Here is a 23,580-nt window from a genome sequence, read left to right as displayed (position 1 = left end):
GGACCCCTAGTTTGACATGCATTAGTATACGGACCCCCATTAAATGACATTTCTATCTCTGGGACCCCAATGTATATTGTCAAATCAATGTTAATTTAACTCTGAGAGTAACTGAGAGTGTACAAACATTTGTACACTCTGAGTTACAGACCCATAAGGGTCCATTTGGTTCCAAACTATCATTTAGCTGGGGACCCCCTGGAACTCCCTCAATGCCCCCTGGAGGTCCCCAGACCCCACTTTGGGAACCACTGTTCTAGATGGCTTGTGGTAAAATATCACATGAATTCTGCGTAAAAGTCCACACGGTGACTTCATGTCATATAGAGACATCAATTTCCGTCACTGTGTGAAACCACCAACAACAACAACAATGCTACAGTAGAAGCCAGGAGGAAAATGTTAAGATTTTTATTTACAAAGTACATTTTTTCTGTGCTTTTTTTCAATTTTACTTTTAACTTACAGAAAAGTAAAAAACAAAAAACAAAAAGCCCACAACTAATCAGTGTAAATGTTAAAAGGACGGAGAGAGAGGAGGTAGGAGGCGAGGAAAGTAAAGAGTGAGGGGAGGAAGGGAGAGAGCGAGAGAGGGGAGGTAGGGGTCAAGGAAAGGAACCAAGGAGACAAAGCGAGAAGGGGGTGAGAAATTAGGCCCGATGTATACGTAGCAGCATGCCAGTGTCGCGCTGCATCAATCAAACAGTATAAATCAGACGTAAGATTAAAGAGTGAAGCACCGTCCCTTTAACAAATCATACAAAAGAAAAGGAAATCAACAAAAACAAAATACTCCTGAAAAAATATTCTTTTAAAAAGCTCTGTTGGCAAAATAGACGAACTGTCGCCGCGGCGCCCTGGGAGGGAGTTTAAGCCCAAACATGGATACATCGCCATGCGTGTCCTGCGGCGAACACGGCTGATCAACAAAGTCCACAACACGCACTGTGGGCTTGAACTCATGGAATAAAGCGTAATAAAATATCACGACTGAAATCAGATTAGGATTTGTGTCATCCCGAATCTGTGATTTGATGGTTTCCTAAAAAATTAACTATGTTTAGATGCCATCATTCTATTTTTCTAGATTGAGGCTTTAATTTTAAGATATATCCGAGAGCATTACGGTTTTATAAACATGTTTTCTAGCTTGACCACTTCAAATACTCTTTAATCTTGGAACTAATAACTGAAAAAAGACGATCTACAAGCTCGCATCGCGATCGTCTATTTTCAGTACAAGAGATGCTTCTATAGAAGACTGAATGCTGTGGAACCCCAATTACCGGAAATCAATCGTGAAGACTGAGAACTTTATTCCATGTCAACTATATTCAGGACACTGAAACGCGGTGATGTCATCACATACCTGTTCCGTTACCCCCCTCCCCACGGTGATGATGTCATAGAAAGGTGGGGGTCTGCATTTGAAAAAAACAAAACAAAAAAAACAACAACAAACTAAATAGTAACACGGCGCACACAACCCTGACTCAGGACAACATTGGTCGTAGCAAAGAGAGGAGAGAGCGGAGCACTGGAGGGGGGAGGGGTGTTCAGGGAGAAGGACACGCTCCATTACTTAATGCCGCTTCCTCCCAGGAGCCCTTGTTCCGTTTCCTTAAGACAGAACCTAAGACGGGATTCGGGAAGCTTTCAGACAGTTCCACTGGAATTACAATAACTAAATTAAACTTTGTTTTAAAGCTGCAATCCATATGTTGTTTTGACCCGTGTCTATTGTTCATCTATTTGTGGCTTGAATGAATAATGTTATTTTGCATCTGCGTGTTAACACAACACTGCTGTGGTTATAGTTGGGTCCACCTGCTCGTTTTACCAAGATATTTAGATCTCGTGGTCGGGTAGGACACCTACTGGTTGCCAACGGGTACTGCATTGAAACTGAAATCATCATGGAGTTTGGAGTGAAGTGCGCACGACACAGGAGGCTCAGTCTGTTGTGGAATATTGTGTGGTGACCGTCCTCAGGGCGTCATTACGGTGCAGTCAGCCGTGAGAGCTGCAAGGGCTTCTTCAAGCGCAGCATCAGGAAGAACTTGGTGTACACGTACAGGGGCTCAGGGGTGTGTGTGATCAACAAACACCACCGCAATCGCTGTCAGTACTGCCGGCTGCAGCGCTGCATGGCCCTGGCCATGAAACAGGACTCTGTGTGAAAGGAAACCTGTTGAAGTAACGACTAGGGAGAAGGGTGTCAACTGTGTGGCCTCCACCGAGAAGATCTACATCCGTAAGAATCTGTGTAGTCCTCAGGCTGCAACACCCACATTTGTATCGGACAAGGAAAACGCCAGTTTGTGAAATCATCCTCTCCCCAAACAAACAAACAGGCTTTCAGTTGTAGCATCAACGGGGTGCTCAAATCATGCACAGGATTAGAATTTTGGTTAGGACATAAGTTACAGATTGCAGCTTTAAAATGAGATTCAAGTCAAACAATCTATACATTTTTGGGACACGCAGCGGGTGCATATTTTGCCGCTAGGATAGAAGACCAGCAGTACTAGGTCATCATCAGAGTTAATGACCCCACAGCAACCCGTCAAAGCAGAGTCCCAGGGGGGAAGATAGGAACAAAGGGTCCCGGGTTAGAGAAATGGAACGTGGCCCAGACCAGTGGTGGGATGCATGTGTAGGCAGTCCAGAGTAGGGTCAGAGGTCACAGGGTCAGGGGGGGGTGGGTTTTGCAGGAGTCTTTTTGTCCGTCTCATTCATCGTCTTCTTCGTCGTCGTCGTCATCGTCTTCGTCATCGGGTTCGGGTTCCCTCTTCCTCTTCTCTCCTTTGGCCGGGGACGAGTCCTCGTCTGGATGAAGCAATAAAAACCTCGTTATGACAACATCACAAAAGAGCAGCACCATGCGGAATACATGGAATAAAATAAAATAAAACTCAAGACTGAAAATGCACGCTGGCTTCTATGGTATCCAAATTACTGAAATCAGTCGTGGCGAATGGTAACTTTAATCCATGAGAATAGAACGGCACAGAGCATTACAGCAGTGGTGGGAAAAGCACTCACATCTTTTACTTTAAAGTAAAAAGTATCAATATTGTAATGTAAAAGTAATACTCTGTAGTCTGTTACATGTACAAATCCTGAATAAAAAAATTAAATAAAAATAAAACATTGAAACTACAGAAGCGGTAAAAATGTGTCTTACCATCATCATCTTCATCATCTTCCTCATCGTCATCCTCACTGTCCACATCTCCGTTCACCTCTCCACCCTGAACACAAACAAAAGGCCACTTACAGTGTCTGTCTGGCTCCCCCAGCTGGCTGCTCACCACAACACACCAGAGTTTACCAAGCAGCACTTTCAACTAGGTGCATGACGCAGTTTAATCCTACAGAAGTCGGCCATACCGTCCATGACCAAAAGTTTAATTAAATTGACAAGATGCCAGAGTTAATGAAAAAACAAAAACCTGTTTCCCTTCTAAATTACTTCATGTGACATAATATATTACATGGATAAATATATTCCAATATAGCTGTGCTATTAGAGCAATTTCAAAACATGGTAAGACGGTTCTAATATAGCAGCATATACAGTGAACTAAACACCAGTCAGAGTTAATAACATAATACCTTTGGCATATGTTGGCCAGTGAATTAATAAATTAGCGTTCGTGACCATTCCAGTGTAAACTACAGTAAATGTAATTACCCATGTATCCCACAGACGACCCCCAGAATGTTAAATCTTCCACTCTCCCAGTGACCAACTTTTATTAGGGAAACAGCAACGTTTCGGCCTATGCGGCCTTCATCAGGCTATCTTTATGTAATAAAAATATAAAGATAGCCTGATGAAGGCCGCATAGGCCGAAACGTTGCTGTTTCCCTAATAAAAGTTGGTCACTGCATTTGAAGACGTGTGCGGGTGTTTGTTCCTTTTCCATAAATATTTATGAAAATGAATGACTTATGAGAGTAATACAATAATCTTTAACTGATAGTGATTTTCAACATGATTAAAAGTTTAAAAATGTAGATCTACTGATAGAAGTTTGTTTTGTCTTAGAAAATAACCGATCTACAAGCTGACAAGCCGCAACAATACAACACGTTCTGCGCTAGTACTGGCTGTCCATTTTAGGTATTCGTTGCAAGACAAATGGTGTCCTTTAAGTGGTTGCAAGTTTTAAAGGACCAGTTGACATCCAGAAAGATACAATTCTGTCTAAACATTAACATCATCTGAGTGGTTGCGAGTTTTAAAGGACCAGTTGACATCCAGAATGATGTGTTAACATCTCCCAGCTCACCTCTTCGTCTTCACTATCGTCATCATCGTCCACCTCGGCCACCACCTCTTCCTCATCCTCCTCTTCCTCATCAAATTCCTCAGACTCGCCCTCCTCTCCCTCTGGAACACAGAGGTGCCCAACAAGGAATGTCAGAACATCCAACAGAACGATAAAAAGTAGAAACAGCTCCGTGGAGGACTCAGCCAGGGATGCACGATATTGACATTTTTGGCCGATAAACAGAGTAAATGCATGGCAACAATCGATCAATACCGATATTGCAATACAAAAGGTCTCCAGTAGGGTTTACCTTGCACCCGTTATAGCAGCTGTGTCCAAAGTGCAGCCCATTGGCCAAATTTTATTCATACCTGAATTGTATTATGAACGGCTCAACAGTATGGGACATTTTTACATTTACGTTTTTTTTAACCTGGGCATTTCCCAGAACTTGCTTGCTTACATTTGGTAATGTGACATAAGGCTGAGAAAAGGCTGAGATACACTTTTTGTTCAAGCACACACACCTGACAAAAGACCATTGATATTAAATATTGATGATAGTTCAATAGAATCGTTTAAATCCGAAGCAAAATGATGTCCCTTGGGTGTTTTAATATTTTCTAATACGGCCCCTTTTGAAAAAAGGTTGGACACCCCTGTGTTATAGAGTAGTCCAACTGTGATTCTGGATGCAGAAAGAATTTTCACAACGTAGGTCAAACAAAAATGTTTCTACAGGTAGACTCTTTTTAAAGCTTCCCCAGAATCCACTCTGCAGCCTACAGTCATCAAATAGTGGTCAATAACAATATGATGACATATGGATCCCTAGCATTAGGCTTCATCTCCCATTCCATTCCCTCTCTAGGCCTGTCACAAGTATTAGATAATCACATAATCGGCCTGGGGCAGCTTAACGGTCCAGGCACCTTGGCTGGTAATCCAGCTTGACAGTGTGTCGTGGGTTCGAGTCCCAATCCCGACGAACTTTACTGTGTGTCTTTGACCCCCCCCCCCCCCCGTTTCCTGTCTACCTTACTGTAATCTATCAATAAAACAAAAATATTAATTTTTAAATATTGCTGCCCACTGCCCACATATGAGACACAGATCAAGAAGAAGAAAATGGTGGCATTTTATCATGAACATTATAGTGAGGACCAATTACATGAAGATAGATTGAAAAGTGGTGAAGTGGTCCTTTAATCCATTTGTCATATCTGCCCTGTGCATTTTGTGATTACGAACTGAAATACTAGTAACGTTCCAATGTTCAATGAAGGAAAAAAAGAGAAATTAATCGCAATTATTTGTGACAATTAACCCATTTTGGGCGGGAACCCCTTTTGGTGTTAGCATTACGTTATGCTTTAGCCATTGAAAAATAGCAGATCTACAAGCTCATAGCGCGCCACCGAGTGGCGCGCTACGAGCTTGTAGATCTGCTATTTTTGAAAAATCAAAGAACGACCGACATAGAAAAATAGCTTTTTCAGAAAACTGTCAGGATGTAGAAGACATTTTTAGAATCTGATCTCAGGTCAAAATGGGTTAATCATCAAATTAAATGTGTAATGCCGGTGAGTCCTAATTCCATTCCCTCTCACCTTCATCGTCAACTAAGTCGCCCTCTCCATCGGAGTCGGACGCCTCACAGTCGTCTATGTCGTAGCCGTCCAGGTAGGTGAGCTGTGGGAGGAGCTTGAAGATTGACTCTCTGTAGTCGGTCAGGTTGGTCACCTCGCAGTTGAACAGGTCCAGAGATTTGAGCTGCGGGAGTTTCTTCTGTTGGTGGGGGAGGGAGGTCACAACTTCAGTTTGAACCATTTTAAAAGTGGAACGTCTGCATAGTGTTTAAGATAGCTGGTAGTGTAAGCCGATTGTAAGGGGAAACTGATACATTTTAGACATTACGATCCGTTTCCTCGTATTGTGGAGTATAAGCTATACTTTATTTCATAAAAGTTTTCTGCCCAGTAGTATCAATGCTAGTCACAGCAGAGAAATGGACAAGAAAATACCCCAGAAGCAAACGTCATCCAAGAAAAGAGGTCGGCTGTGTCATACATTGGTGGTTGGTTGGCCGTTAAATAAACATTACAGGGTTTCCACTCAAAGCAAACTTCCACAACATTTCGAAGAGAAATTCAACTAAGGTTTTCCAACCATTTCTCTTTGCAATCCATAAAAGTGTAGAAACTGCCACATTTAAACATATCTCATTCACGCCTTTTAAAAAAAGGTGCACACCTTGTTCCGATATGGCGATAGAATCTGATTAATTTGACCAATTGAAGGTAAGAACACAGATTTGCTTATCCCATGCCAATAGGATTTACTATCTGAACTAAAAATAATTTATCAGAATAGCTATAAAGCGACACATAAAGACACTGGCCACCGCCAGACACGCGACCGCCGCCGTTCTATTCCAAATCTACAGAGTAGCTTTAATGTTTTGTCTAACTAGAACGGTTCTTTGTTCAACAGGCAACTTTTGTGTTCTTTTTGACATTTTGGCATTGAATGTCATATGTCTTTCCCAGCTGGATGAAGCCAACATCCATGGGGGGTGCGTCAGCTAGGTCGGGAGGCAACAGGGGATGCATGGCCAAAATAGTTTGGGAACTGCTGCTCTAAGGCTATAATAGCATCGGACCTAAAACAAGGTCACGTGTTAAGCTCCACCCACCAGGGGCTCCAGGGTGCTGATGTCTTTGAACTTGTTCCCACTGAGGTTGAGGTGCGTTAGGTTCACCAGCCTCTCTGCCAGGACCTCCAGACCGCCTGATATCCTGTTGTCACTCAACTCCAACTAGAAGGAAAAACAGATTGGGGGAGAGCAAGAGAGAGAAGGGAGGGTGTCATCTACATTCTACAGTGGTGGTTCCCAAACTTCTTAGCCCGCGACCTAAAAAAACCAAAGTAGTCGTTTGCCCGGGACCCAAACTATTGAAAATAGCAGATCTACAAGCGCACTGTGCATCGGTTCGCGCCGCGTTGCGATCATGTAGATCTGCAATTTTCACTCCTTTATCATTATTTTTTTATTCATGGAATTTCTTAATTTATTTGATTTAAAAAAAGAAAATTTAGACCTGCGGCCGAGTCTAAAAACGCCTCCTAAAACCTAACCTAAGGTTTTCTAAAAACCTTCAAATTCTTATTAAAAAAATAAATGTTGCTATATGAGACACAGAGGTGTCTCATAGCAACATAAGTCAGCAGGTGGATTCATGAATGTATGTATATAATCAATATTTTAGGCCAATAAAATAAAACTATAGAGCAAATTTCACACTTTGAACAAAAAAGGCCTGTTTTACTCAACCGACCAGGGTTGAGTATCATTATGCTACTCAGTGAGTCCGGGTGCATTTGTTTCCTGTACCTTCTTGAGCTTTTCCAGCTTGGGTATGTTTGATACGCTGACCAGGCCGACGTTTATGAGACTGAGGTGCTCCAGGTTGTTAAACTCGTCTGTTATTCCCTCCATCTTCCCCTCACTGGAACGACAGTTATCAAGGACCAACTCTTGAACCTGAATGAGGAGAAAGAAAGGGGTTATTCACGTAAAGAGAGAGGGGAAAGGATAGGTCTGTCACGATTATTACACTTTTAGTTGAGGATTTATTGTCGTATAAATAATTGTGATTTAATTGAGTTCTCGGCATCGAACATTAAAATAACATTTCCATATAACTTTTGGGATTTGTAAACAGAAATTGCACAGGTGTGACAAATTACACTTTGACTTCTAAACAAGAGTTACTCAAGTTAATTCATTGTAGAACACTTCCCCTGCGGTTCGCGAGTTATGTTTTCATTGATAAATTCACGTCTGTTGTGATCGCCAGTATGGAATATTTTTCAACACTACGACAAGCGATTACACCGTTTTAAAGTGGATTTTGCAGTGGCTATTCAAAGGTAACTTTAAAACAAACTGAAAGACAGCCGTAAATGGTCCGCAGTTAAAAATACAAAAAATTGCTAATGTAGGCTACCATGGAAAAAACTGTCCATATATTTAATTTGATAAATTCAAAATGTATGAACCTTTTTCAACAAATTAAATTCTCTCAAGAATTACGATCAGGCAATGATGTAATAATTGTGATAGGCCTAGAGACGGATGAGTCTTTTGTACCACAGAAAATAGCCGATCTACAAGCTCACAGCGCTACAGTAACATGAGAAAACAATAGTTTAGATAAAAAAATAGGGAGGGAAAAAAAACGATATTTCCCCAAGTTAACTATAGTGAGGAGACTGACAATCAAGTTTAATACTGTTTTTTTAACCGTTTACTGTACTTTCATCCAAACGAGAGGAACAATTTATTAGCTTCAAATTTAGTGTTTCATTTTTTTTCATATTGGAACTGATCCCATATTGCATTCCAGGCCCCAATCTGTAAACTCAAATTGGTAACAGGAATGCTCACCTTAAAAACACGCTCGCCTTCATTTAGTCCCTTGTTTGTGCCAAATCTGGGTTGCACATGGTTTGTTAAACTCCCTCTGGTGTTGTGGGTGTGGACTTAGTAAACATTAAGGAAGAATTTAAGACAGGTATATGGGTATCTTGGTGGTGTATCGAATCTTGTGGACCAGACCCATTGCAAGATGCTCTACTCTGTCGTCAACCCTAAGCCATTCCAGCCTGTCAAAGTGGGCAGGGGTGAGATGGGTTCGGGGAGTGAAGCCTGACCAGTTTGTTTTGGGAAGTCTGGAGCCTTATTTTAAGGGCCTTTGAGGTGCTGTGGTACTACCAAGAGGTGCATGCATAGTCGAAGAAACATTGTACGAGGGCTCCTGTTAGGGTCTTCAATAGAGATGCTCCGATAATCGGTCAGCGATCGGCCATATCGACCGATATTCACTCTGATCGGTAATCGGCATTTACCCTATCTGTGATCGGCAATCTACCTTATCTGGAGAAACTGATCTTGTACACCATTTAAGTAATACGTATAAATGTCAATCAGATAGAGCATAATATAATTTTCCATTTTTGTGACAGGCCAAAACATTCTCCCCTTCCTCCCCCCACACACAGGAACAGTTTTGACATAATCATTTTGGAAATATTAAAATTTGCAACATTTCATCGGCCGATGATGAGAAAATCGGTGATCGGTTTCGGTCCCAAAAAACCTGATCGGAGCATCCCTAGTCTTCAAGGTGTTTTTGTCGGCCAGTGAGGAGATCCTGTATAGGAATCGTGTTCTTTGGTTGACTTTTTTGATTACGTTGGAGGCCATTTTTTCATTTGCCTCCAGGATGGAACCTAGGTAGGTCATTTCATCTTTTCGTGTCATAATATTGGCACCCACTAACCAAGAAGCCATCTGCCTTGCTGAGATTACTATTTGATCTAAGAGAATGGATTCAGTTTTTCCCCAGGTATAAAGATAGTTTGTTATCAGCGAGCCAGGTGCAAATTCTACCAAGTCGGAGCGGAGGGCCTTTTCAACCTGCAGTTTGTTCCTGTCCGACACCAGCAGTGCTGAGTCATCTGCGAACAGGAACAAGTTGCAGTCACAGGCTGATGTCATGTCGTTTACATATTAGGAACAGTAAAGTACCTAGTATGCTTCCTTGTGGAACGCCACAGCTCACCTCCACCATCTGTTCCCTCTCCTGCAGGTAGGATTGCATCCAGCTCACTGATGTGCTATCAAAACCAATTGCTTTTAGCTCGTTAACCAATGTGGAGTGGTTCACATGTCAAGCCCTTTGGAGGTCCAGCTTGACCATGCCGCATTATTTGCCAGCATCCACCTATTAGATTATTAACTCTTTCAAGAGATTGTTAAAAATACTGCATTAATTAATTTATTAATTTACAAGAAGTCTACCCAATTACAGAATGTAGACGAATTGTTATTTTGATCAATGTTTGTCTGTTATCTCTCCTATGGTACCACATCAATAATACAGCATGGAATCGTGGAAAGTCTTATCCAACAACAAATGATTCTACGTTTTGGGTCTGAGAGGCATAATCTTGTCAAATGGTGGTCCGTGGCTCAAATGATGAATAAATAATGGACCTTGGTATGAAAAGGGTTGAAAACAAACCACTGATTTAGGGTGATAAAAATTCAAGGAGTCACGTTGCATATAAGATTATTTATTTATTTTAACTCAGGCCATTATTATCATTCCTCAACATCAGCTCAGGTGGAGGGAGGAGACAAGGACCGTATTCAGACTTGAGAGAGAACTGCATAAAGTACTAAAAAGTAGGTCATGCCGTCTCATCATGTTGGAACTGGTCCTTTGTGTTTGTAAACTCCGAACGCACGTGACACCACGCTTCTTTCTGCTGCTAAGTGCTAACGTCGTTAGCTCGTAAAGCTAACCTCCACATGTTGCAGGCAGCGCGCCATTATTACGCATTGACACATACGGTGGACGTACAAAAACCCACACACAAGTGTACCATGAAACCGCTTGGTTTGTTAACGGGCTGTACATTTATAATTATTACGGGATATATAACTGGATGCATTAACATGGTGTTGTTGTTGGGTTAGCATGCTAGCGTGTTAGCATGCCGCCTGCCCGCCCTTCACATGGAGCCAGCCGGGCTCCGTCTAATGTCTGGACAAACTAACGTTACTACGAATAATACGGTTATTAACCGTCACTACCACGTGGATACGTTACTTTATGTAATTACAATATTATTACGACCAAAATAGGCCTATTGGCCATTTGCTTAGGCCGCAATGATGCAAAACGATGGATTCATAATCCGTTTAGTCGGTCTTAAAAGTGACACAGACTGACTGCGTAATTAAAAACGGAACATTGTAGTAACGCGTCGTGTTGACAGCTTTTATCACGTTAATATGCGTGATGTGTGCTCAGAAAAACGCGTCACTTTAGTCGAGTGACTTGCTCTTTTAGATTCAGTCTCTCCGATTACAGCAGGACACAGAACTGAATTTATAATTTATTTATAACCGACTTCAGTTCTGCTCTATATCATCTTCTGTTATAGGAGAGACGGAATATAATAAGCATTTAAAACAAATCAACGTCAATTCATTCTCGACACGTTTTCTGTCCAATCCACGACATGTTCTGTCCAAACAGCGGCACATTAAGCTATAAAGCCACACAATTCGTGCATATATGCTCATATAAAACCCATTTGGCGCCAGCTATTAGCCAGCTCCACACAGTGTGTACGTGTCGTGCGTGTGGCGTGCGTGTGTGTGTGTGTTCGTTCGGCAGCGTCCATGTGGTCGTTTTGCCTTCGAAGCGCCAACAACATACTTCGCCGTACTAAGAATATAAATCAGGAAAATAGCAGATCTACAAGACCTAAACGCACGGCGGACGCAACGCGCCGTGGGCTTGCAGATCTGCTTTATTTCCAGGCGCGCGCGCGGCACCGCCCGTACGACGGAGGGCAAACAGCCCGCCCGGCCACAACACCACAAGAAACACAACAACTTTCCGCCAATTCAAAGTAAAAAAACAAATTAATCGACGAATTTAATTGCTTAATTAAACTCACGTCGCTGGGACTGCGGTGTCGCAGCTCCAAGGAGACTCTTTTCTTCATGTCCATTTTGTTTTTGTTTCTTTTTTCTCTTCTTCTCCTCCGCCTCGTTCTTCTTATCAACTTGTTTCTGTATCTGCTGCTTGCCTTGCTTCGCACTGCGCGTGTGCGTCAATCCACACCACAAATACCATATGTTGGCGCTTCCGGTCGTCCGCTTCAAAATAAAACGCTCTCTAGCGTCATGCAGTGGTGGAAAAAGTACCTTTTTTTCTTAAGTAAAAGTAGTAAATGGCCGGAAGTAAAACATAAAAATAAATAAATAAATAAACTTGATCAAAAGCACAACAGTATTGGCATAACATGGATAAAAATCATTGCCAAAATGTACAAAGTGTAGCCTGTAGGTCTCCTGGAAATTGGTAAAAAGTAAAGTACAAATACCTCAAAATTGCATTTAAGTACAGTACTTGAGTAAATTTACTACCGGTATGTATGTACAGAGCCGTGTACACCATGGCCACTGCCAAAAACTGCATCAGTTATTTTTTTGGAACACAAAAAGCCTAGAGCTATAAAGTAGGCCTAGTATATTATATTCATCATTATTCATTCATTATTATAGACATCCTTGACCTGATTGGACGACCTATTTGACACTCTTTAAAGTTGGCCATTTATAAAATAGCAATATACATAAATAATGATTTATTAATTTTGTTCATCAATAATAAAGTGATAAATATTAGAACGTGCATCATTGTTGACTTGAAGTTGATAGATGTATACAATATATTACCACTCCGCTATACTATTTTGTGAGATTTGTATTTTTGAGTGGTGCAACCACTACATTACACAGATGTGTGTCCATGGGTCTGTCTGTCCCTGGGCCTGTCTGTCTGTCCAAGCACGAAAATAGCTTCATGGTTGGTTTTCACCATTTCTCAACCGGCAAGACGCGGAAACGGCCCGGCTCCCTGGGCGCATTCCTGGGGGTCTGAATGTTCCAGGGACCCCCAGGGACTCCCGGGGACCACCACACGGTAACTCTCACTCTGTCCTTTCTCGACCGTTTCGGACGCGGGACGGCTCGCCGGAACCGGGCCAGCCCCCTGGCCGCATTCCTGAGGGTCTGGATGTTCCAGGGACCCCCGGGGACCCCCACACGGTAACTGTCATTTCTCGACCGTTTCGGACGCAGGGCGGCTCGCCGGAACCGGCCAGTGTGTGTGTGTGTGTGTGTGTGTGTGTGTGTGTGCAAAGATTGTGGGAAAGTAGGTCACAACGCGTCTGTTGGGTGGTTTGGTTGTAAACGGAGGGAAACAGCAGATGGAAATAAAGGGTCAAACGCGCCCGCCAGTGGCGTTTTATAGCATTGCAGGATGTGTGTGTACTGTATGTATGTATATATATATATATATATATATATATATATACAAAAGTTTTATTGTAGGTCGTCCAATCAGGTCAAGGATGTCTATAATAATGAATGAATAATGTAGATATAATATAATATACTAGGCCTACTTTATAGCTCTAGGCTTTTTGTGTTCCAAAAAAATAACTGATGCAGTTTGTGGCAGTGGCCATGGTGTACACGGCTCTGGTACACTGTACATACATACCGGTAGTACATTTACTCAAGTACTGTACTATGGAATAGGGTACAGAGAAATAAAGAGAATAACAGTGGTTAGTGTGCTTGGGGACCGGGTGCTTGAAGGTAGGGCTGGGCTATTAACCCAACATTTTATTGAATGTCTTACTATTTTATTTTAAAGCCTGGTGATGCATGGTTCCTACTTTTAAATGTTATGCATAATACCTATTTTTATCACCTAGGCCTTATGACTGTTGACACAAATTTGATGTGATACTGAGAACCCCAGCGCCGCGGGCCTTGGAGGTATCCCGGACATAGGCCTCACTCAGACCTTTGCAGCATTGCTGCATGCTTGTTGTATGAATGCTGTGAGTGTCATGGCCGCCCCAATGCATTTCCAATGGAAGTCACATGGTTTGAGGACTACATTTTGGACTACAAGCTGTTGTATGGCTTTCGGCTGTGTTTCGACTGCTCCCCCTCATACAACACAAGTGTTGTGTCAGACCATGTGACTCCCATTGGAAATGCATTGGGGCAAGCTGTGTCACACCCTTTGTATACAGCAAGCATACATCAATCTGTTGTAAAGGTCTGAGTGAGGCCATAGACCGCCTCATGGCCGGCAACCTTATGTGTCCTACACAGCCATGCTGTCAGCAGCTGGAGTCTGGACAATTTGATGCACATAAAACCCCCTAGTTTGACACATCACATGCTAGATAAAGCATGATGACATTTTGAATATTTTGCCTTCTATAGGTTGTTAATGGTATGGTCACATATTATGCCAATTATGAAAATTGCTCAACATATGCAAGTTAGCATCCGGCAGTTTCTACATGTCCAGGTTCACATTCTGGCTACTAGACTAATATGTGACCTCAGTCCCTACACTCATTCTGTAGCTCCGCGATGAGGTCCCACATGTTAGCCTTCAGCCGCGTTTCAGAACCGGCACATGGTTTCCACTACGAACGTTGCTTACCCTTTTCTGCACATCATATCCAAAAAGTAAAGGTCCGATAATGAGCTAAACTAATTTGACTTTAGTTCCGGACAAGAAAATCCAAGTTACGAGTTGAAACGAGTTTAAATCACTTATTTAGCAATGTTTTGCAGCCGGAGAGGCAGCATTAGCACCTCCCCTGGTCGAATGTTGCAATTAGATTTTCCAACTGACTTTAGTTCAGTCGACATTCGACCAGGGGAGGCGCTAATGCGCACAACTTCCTTGAAAAGCTTGGAAAAACATGGAAGTTGCTGATAGTAAGAGAAATCTATGAAAATCTGGGAACTAAATCGTTACCAAGAAATTTCTTCACCAATGTGTTTCTAAAGATGTCTAATAACATGTACTAAAAGTTTGAAATTCAACTCCCGTGGGAAAGTTGAGTTATTAGCATAATATGTGACAATACCCATAACATCCTATATAAGGCAAAAAAGTCAAATTTTCATCATTCTTTAAGTAGCATGTGACATATGAAACTAGGGTGATTTCATGATTCTGAATCCATTCCAAGCATTAGTTTTGCACAAAAAACACTCCTTGGGCTAAATTAGGCCATATCCACTTGACCAAATGTGCTGACCTCATCACGTTTGTGTGGCCGTTTTCCTCCCAAGGAGTGTTTTTTGTGCAAAACTAATGCTTGGAATGGATTCAGAATCATGCAAACACCCTAGTTTCATATGTCACATGCTACTTAAAGAATGATGACATTTTGACTTTTTTGCCTTATATAGGATGTTATGGGTATGGTCACATATTATGCTAATAACTCAATTTGGTCAAATACCTGATAAAATGCCCTTACTATGACTAAACAAAGTGTGGCACCGTGGCACCCCTGTATCTTCGAAGCCCGATCCAACCCTACAACCCCTCCCCTCTCTCTGATTTGAACAGCTAACACAGGACAGCTGTCAGGACATTCATTAAAACATCCTGGACAACGCTCCACATGTCCTACACAACTCGTGAGTTTGTAGACTACCATTTCCTAAAACTCCCCCACCCGAGTTGGTTACTGTACATATACGTATGTACTTTGTTTCCTATACTAATTTATTTGACGTATTTGCATATAGTATTGTGTATATTATTAATGTTTTTCGATGAATTGAGTACAAGAGGACCCCAATAGAAACAAGCCGATCAGGCTTTCTTGGCTTCATCCTTTTAGCAGACCTTGCATTGCACTGTACTTCTTGTCCATGCAAACCGTTAATAAAGTATTGAATCAATCAATCAATTCGCAATCCAGAGGCGTGTCCTGTGTGTTGTGTCTGATAGTGTTTTATTGGTCATTAACATCTTAATTCATCTTCACAACAAGCAGGTTTACATACAGTGTCTCTGTAGTCTCCACCACCACCACCACCATCATCATCATCAGATACAAGGACAGAACAGTTAAGGTTTCAAATCACACTAAGGATAATTGTTTTCCACGTTGAACCCTTTTCCCTCCGCTGTTCCCTCTTTCTCCTACCATCCCCCAACCGTCTATCCTTTCATTTATGCCCCTCCCAACCCCTCCCCCTTCACATTGAGCGCCAATCACGTTTTAAACGGTCAACATGTCGTATATACGTACAGGTGCAATAAATAGGACACAAGGAACATATTCTTAAATAAAACAAATAAATAAGTCAAATTAATACCGTTAAGAGGTGCATACAGTTTATATACATAAAAGGCCCACGCGCATGCACACATACGCACACACTCACAGAGCGCACCATGAAGACACCAGGACAGGATTGGTAGGCCGGGGCTAGCCTACGAACATTTTCACACTTGACAATATAAACACTTGCTAACATGGCTCCAAGTTTATTTCCGGTCGGCTACTGATATTCATAAAATCTGCGACAGGAAACACACTTGGACCTAAGCCGTTTCCTAGCAAAGCTAATTCCACCGACACCGTCGTCTATAGCAGTGGTTCTCAAAGTGGGTTCCGCTAAATGATTTAGCAAATAGTCTCGCGTAGCCAGAAAACTGTTCCACAATCCCTGAACGCCCATTATAGAGTCTGGAACTACACCTCCCCAAATCCGAGGCAGGAAGCTGGCATTTGGTCGTCATTTTCGTTCACGAAAATATATCATAAAATATCTTTACATTTAATTATTTAATTTCCATTGCTGCTAAGCAGCAAGCTATATGCTTAGATGATTTTGATTCATATTAGGATACATTTGCGTGACTGAAAAGACAAAGCGGAAGCGTGGAGGAGGCGTCACATCTGAGCTTCCGTAGCTCCAGACTGTATGACGGAAGCATTTGAAAATTGCGGGAGGAAACAGTCTTGCTCGCGAGACTAGGCACCAGATCCTTAGACGTCTGTAACTTAGAAAGTGTACAAATGGAACCAATCATACGCTCTCAAAGTTATGGGAGTCGGCGGTCTAATATGCACACCAGCAGTCTGGGGGTCCTTGAAATTTGAAACATTTGAGAACCACTGGCCTCTATAAAGGACCCAGTCACGAGATGCTGTTTACAACCTGAAACAAATCTATTGAAATTCAACGCTGAGCATTTGGTTCTGTCACCTGAGGAGTCCCATGTGGGTGGGGTTTATGATTATTATTATTAACTATTCCAATTGCTTCTAAAATGATTGTTCAATCAGTGTTGAACAGAGGTGGGTAGTAAAGTTATACATTGTATTGTAAAATTATATTTAGGGCAAATGTAAAAAAGTTGAAGTGAAAATGTACTATTTGGCTACATTCTGCTTTATTTTGCCCATTTTTTAAATAAATGCAAGTCTGTTTGTGTCCTGGAGTTTTCAGAGACATGTGTATCGTTTAATTTAATGTGATATGGTTTTTAGGCCATATTTGAATTTTGCACATAGCTATTTTATATTTTATTTCTATGCTTATTTTAGATTGTAGACATTACAATGTAGACATTCAGATTATTTAAACAGTCAATCAAATTGTATGATTATCTTAGTACTTGAGTCTTTTCACTATAGATACTTTAATTCTCTTACATACAGTAGTTATTTGGACGACTACTTTTACATGAGTCATTATTTTAAAGTTCATTACTTTTACTTGAGTACAGTTTGTGGCTACTCCACCCACCTCTGATGCTGAGAACACATGAGGAATATGTGTTTAGCCAAATGGTGACTTTAGGCTGTTTTAAGCTAAATGTACCCTAAGTTATCCTAGTGGGACAGTGTTGCTTGCCAAAATGACAAATTGTTAGCTTGTAGATCTGTTATTCTTGGCAAACAACACCCTTGTGCAATGGCGCATACTGTAAATAGAACTTTTTCACAGCAACCGTTTTGACATGACATAGTAGGGTGAACACGTGTTACCAATGATAGTAATTCATTACTTTGTGGTTTGTGCAAAGGTCCTGTGTGCTGGTAAATGGTTTGAGCGGGTCTCAGGCTGTTGAAATGTCAGGTTAACGTTAAGGAGACACTACTGGACAGACAGTAACAATTAATGTACATGATCCTCATTGAGGTTAGAATACATGTCGCCATAGAAGGCAAAACAGCAATCCAAAGGAAGAAAATAAAAGACTAAGGAGAAAAGAAAGAAAGAAAGAAAATCAATTTTCAATCAAGTACTTGCCAAAGTAAAACCAACAACAATTTAAAAAAATATACATACATTAAAGAAAACAAAGATATTGCAGCACTTGGCAGCATTTTAAAGAGAAGTGCCAAATAAACAGAAAAATAAGAAACTTATAAAAGATCTGTCAACGAGCAAGAACATGGACAGACAAACAGAGAGAGAGAGAGACTAATATATGTTTTTGTTGTTATTGTTGTGGTTATTGGCTTTCTTGTCTACTTTGGTAACGGAAAAGTCATTGTATTTCAATAAAGACAATAGAATATATAGACAAATACATTTTTTACAAATTTCTTCTCCAACCTTCAACTAATCGTATTGTATTGGTTTCCCATTATTATTATTATTATTATTATTATTATTATTACCACTTATTGCCATTGTAAGGAGAAATTATTGTCTAGATTATTGAAATACTATTGATCCACTATTGGTAAAACACGTGAATATCGTAATAATATATAATATATACCAGTTTATAAATGTATTACTATTAAGTTGATCTTAGTGTTGTCCCAGAGTGTCTTACAGCTAACAACAGCAGATGTTTAAATACAGGTCGATCTGGTACATTTCAACATGTTGACGGTATGGCTACAGAAGACCACAGAAGATATCTGTCCCTTAGGGCTTAGGCTGCGTTCACACTGCTGGCAAATCACGTTTGTTTCTAAAAATCTGATCTTTAGGACCGGCGGTCCACACGATCAAATGGGATTTTATTTCATACATCTTATTTATGCCTATCTTCTATGGTATGCTATGCCATGGAAAGAAGGTAACAACATACTGTTGGCATGATTAATGCTCGATGGACATTTCAATAAAAGTGGAAAATATTCAACATTTAAAAAATATATAGGTATTAACACGTTTCACAGACTTTCACAATGTTTCGAAAATGTTAGCGAATCTACAAGCACACGACGTGTCGCCTCAGCTACTTCTGTGCGAGGCTGTTGACAAAGTACGACGAGATATAAAGCGAGCTAATGTGAAGCAGTTTGTGCAAGCGGTTATCATTCCCTCTCATGTACCAATGCCACCAATCAAGTCTCACTTGACAACAGATGAACTGACCAAAAAAGGTTAACTGTAGCCATGGTGAATTCGCTGGGAACGTTCCTTAGCGCTCATGCAGGTTTAGGTCTGTAAAGCATGGATGCCCATGGGAAGTCGTTTGTTTTGATGATTGGTGAACGACTACAAGAGGCTTCAAATGACAACAGGCTATTATGCAAAAATAAAACTATTTCAACCCTGCTGTTTCAGCCCTGAAACAGCGAGAAATTCATTGTCTGTGATGTCGAAGCCTGAAACCCTCAATTTAACAGGAAATTACTCGCCTAATGGCATCTGATGCACTACATATTAAACACACAAGCGTGTTGTAGGACAGGCCTCCCTGTGTTGAATTAAGGATCAATGATTTAGGGTTTGTCACTTGTCGGCCACAAGAAATCCTGCATTAAGGGTACGTTCACACATGCGCAACTAAAGGTGAGAAGCCAACGCATGCCGAGGTGTCAACCCGTCGCACCGTTGTCGTGTGGGCGTGATGTCAACATGGTTGATCTCCATGCACTGCGACCGGAAGCAGCACCCCTTTGCTCGCATAGAATGGAAGTGAACGGGACGCCTTGAAGTTTAGGCATGGGTTGAATTAATGAAACGTAGGTTTAGGCATGGGTTTAACCAATTATCTTTAGTTAAGGACAGGCACTATTTCTATCTATTTGATCATCATGGTAGCCTACTTTATATTATGTCTGTATGAAAATAAGACCAGACGTTATGTATATTTGCACCACAGAAGCAGTGCAGACATTATTTGAGTTTTTATACTAGTCTAAATCGACATAAAACCGAGCATCGCAATGTACAAAATAAGTGACTAAAGAAGTCACTGATGTAATAGCAAGTGTTTGATTTTCATGAGCAAAATGTCATTGCAGTGAGCCATTTATTGGTTTTCCATACAAAGTGATGAAAAACCAAGGTAAATAAACCGATGGCGCAACATGTAAGACCCTTGTTTTAGGAAAAAACATTTAAATCGATTAACCTCATCTCAGCCTAACCTTTCCATTTACTTCGAGAAAGTGATTCAAAACTTCAAAAACTTCATTCATTTTTTATGTTGTTTGGTGTTGATGGTTTGTGCTGCAATGTATCTATGCTTATAAGAGCAGCATAATGAACCTGCGTTTGAGCCACAGGCACAGCTGGGACAACGGTAGAAAAATCAATGACCCGGAAAGGACTCCCCACACCGCTGGCAGTGGTGGAAAGTAACTAAGTACATTTACTCAAGTACAGTACTTAAGGACAATTTTGAGGTATTTGTACTTTACTTGAGTATTTCCAATTTCCAATACTTTTACTTCTACTCCACTAGGCCTACATCTCGGATCCAAATACTTTTACTCCACTACATTAATTTGAAAACTTTAGTTACTATAGTTACCCTTTAGATTTGTATTATTTTACAAAACCTACATTACCCACTACTTCAGCCCTATATACATTTCGGCCATTTGAAAATAGCAGATCTACAAGCTCACACTGCATCGTGATGTGACACATTGTGAGCTTGCAGATCTGCCATTTTCAAAAGATTTTTTTATACATTTGAAAACTTGAAATGGGACATTTCTGCACAATGAGTACTTTTACTTTTGGTACTTTAAGTACACTTTGATACCAATACTTTCACTTTGTAACAATGTATTTCGACACTGCAGTATTGATAATTTACTTAAGTATGCAAGTACTTTTACATAAGTATGCAAGTACTTTTTCCACCACTGGAGAAACTCTCTCTCTGACTAAGAGCAGCTTTGATATGCCTTCCGATCAAAGGATGACCGCGCACGTGTTGACACTTATATACAGTATACCCACGTGTTGCAAATCAGTGTGTAGCCACCACAGGTGAAGTGGGTGGGGGTCAGTCCCCGTATGGAATATGTAGAGTGGAGCGGGATCCGCTCATAATTTACGACGGCGCATTAGTCCGACAACGTGTCCCTAAGGCCTCACTCAGACCTTTACTGCATTGCTGTATGCTTGTTGGATGAATGTTGTGTAGTGTCATGGCCGCCCCAATGCATTTCCAATGGAAGTCACATGGTTTGTAGTCCACATTTTGGACTACAAGCTGTTGTATGGCTTTCGGCTGTGTTTCGACTGCGCCCCTCCCCCTCATACAACACAAATGTTGTGTCAAACCATGTGACTCCCATTGGAAATGCATTGGGGCGGCCATGACACTACACAACATTCATCCAACAAGCATACAGCAATGCAGTAAAGGTCTGAGTGAGGCCTATGTGCGGTTAGGGACAGGGTTATTAACGGGGAGAGTCGGAATAATGACGCTGACTCGGGTGGAGCAGGGGTTCCCAACCATCTCTGGATCAGGGCTCATTTGCAAAAGTGTTTGCAACAGAAGTCCAACACTTTTGGCTGCCGCGTTAAGTGGTCAGATGCGTGGGCGATGTGACCACTTGTTGTTTTAATGGTCGATTGTGTTCAGTAGTACACTTTAAGTTCATATTTATCGGTGTAATAATCAAACCTAATTTTACAATGTTTTAAGAGTTTTGCCAATTATTTGGGGGCACACAGGTTGAGAATCACTGGGGTGGAGAGATAGAGAACACATGGCTCTGAATGACCGCTGCACATCAACCTTCATATGCCTTGCGACAATAAATAAACTCCGCCCAATCATAATCGTCCGGAGCTCTCGTCTTGGGAGGCTTAGTCAAAACCTATGTGCTGGACAAGGACTGCTACTGAAAGTGTCTACTACATGGAAATACAAGAAGTAGGCCTACCACCCACGGAAGTTACATTTAGGAGAATGTGGGGAGAAACGGCTTCCGGGGGATATTCATACAACGAAAGTTCCGCCCTGTAGACACTTTCTGCCATGGTTCTTTAGCAGACTTTTCTCCTTGAGGAAAAGCCTGGGAACAAGGTTAGTCAAAACGCAAATACTGTCGCAAATAGAATACTAAATATGCACATACAGTATACCACAATGTATAGTCACCATAGAAGTCCCGTTGATAGCCTTATACTGTATACACGGAAACACCATACTGTTGCTCTGCGCCCGACAAGCCCCGTTTTAAACAGTGATGCTGATTGTGTGCCGTTTGACAGTCTGTCGCCCTAATAATACATATCAAACCGGAGGTCCTTGACATGAAAAACGATGCGAGGCACTGAGCGACAGTATCATGCAGTCCATGCAGTGGTGGAAAGTAACTAAGTAAAATTTACATAAGTAAATTTTTGATATTTGTACTTTACTTGAGTAATTCCAATATCCAATACTTTTACTTCTACGATCCACTCATCCATCTAAGACAAATATTGTACTTTTACAATGTTACAATTATTTGAAAACTTTATTTACTAGTTACTTTTGATAATTTTGATTATCCCATTACAAAACATACAGTAACCACTTCAGCTCTACAAAATAGCCAATCTACAAGCTATTTGAAAACCTGAAATGGGCCATTCTGTATAATGAGTACTTTTACTTTTAGTACTTTAGGTACATTTTGATGCCAATACTTTTGTACTTTTAATCAAGTACATTTTGAATTCTGGACTTCTACTTGTAATAAGAGTATTGTTTTACAGAATTTATACTTTTACTTAAGTAAAACATTGGAGTACATTTTCCACCACCGCATGCATGCAGCATGGTGGTCTTCTGCTACTGTTTAAAAATCCTGCATGCAAAGCAAAGGGAGCAGATCCAATCAGTCAAGTGTCTGTCCCGCACATGTACATACACAACACACTGTGAACACACAGCACCACGTCAGAACAGTTACACAGAGGAAAAAAGACATCAAAAGGTGTCTCTTCTTTGTCCATTTGAGTACCAGAAAGTAGGCGCGTCAGTTTCACCCCAAAGAACAAACAACAAAACAAAAGAAAGTTTTCTTAACGTTAGTTCAAACAATTGGCTTAGGAAGTCTGTCCATGTTGTGGTGGATGTTCACCACGCCACGTTGTCCTCGCTTGCTGTTTCGTTGCGTGACGTACAGAAGATACGGTCCAGTGTCAAGTGGATGAGAGAGAAGCATGCATCAAAGGATTTGAAGCTAGCGACAGCAGCGTTACAACGCTAATTCTGTAAATCGAGTTATCATGCTAGCCTGTAAGTTATACAGTCGTACAATGGTGAAGATACCGTTATGTGCAAGCTGACCGTGTGTCGCAGCGCATTGTGAGCCTGCAGATCGGCTATTTTAGGGCGTAATTGGTTAAATAGACGTTAAAAAGCGTTTTTTCATGGAAGCCATATCGACGTAAATAATTGATGCTTAGTTCAGACCAAAAGATTCATTATGAGCTGTGTTGAAAACTTAAAACTGCTTCCAACAGAATTCACAAAATCATGGTTTGCAACATTCTAAAACCTGACAGTCTAAAGTCGACGAGCTGCGAACGATCGCCATTTCGGATATGGGATAAACATCACACAACTATTTATGTCAAAATTGGCTGCTTGTGAAA

General features: G+C 41.1%; 1 protein-coding gene across 1 annotated transcript; it reads right to left on the bottom strand.

The window, feature by feature from the left end:
* Positions 1 to 395: 395 nt before the first annotated feature.
* LOC306913994 (acidic leucine-rich nuclear phosphoprotein 32 family member D-like) lies at positions 396 to 11,995 on the bottom strand. Its single transcript, XM_079490853.1, has 7 exons — positions 11,820 to 11,995; positions 7,675 to 7,824; positions 6,976 to 7,098; positions 5,891 to 6,068; positions 4,299 to 4,399; positions 3,188 to 3,254; positions 396 to 2,829 (listed from the first exon to the last, which is right to left on the bottom strand). Exons 1-7 carry the CDS (start codon positions 11,871 to 11,873, stop codon positions 2,732 to 2,734), a joined length of 771 nt encoding a protein of 256 aa, XP_079346979.1. The 5' UTR covers positions 11,874 to 11,995; the 3' UTR covers positions 396 to 2,731.
* Positions 11,996 to 23,580: the final 11,585 nt, after the last annotated feature.

Source organism: Electrona antarctica, assembly GCF_951216825.1.
Source record: "Electrona antarctica genome assembly, chromosome: 21".
NCBI lineage: Eukaryota > Metazoa > Chordata > Actinopteri > Myctophiformes > Myctophidae > Electrona > Electrona antarctica.
The sequence above is the reverse complement of the archived record's forward strand: the minus strand, read 5'-3'. Positions and strand labels throughout refer to the sequence as shown.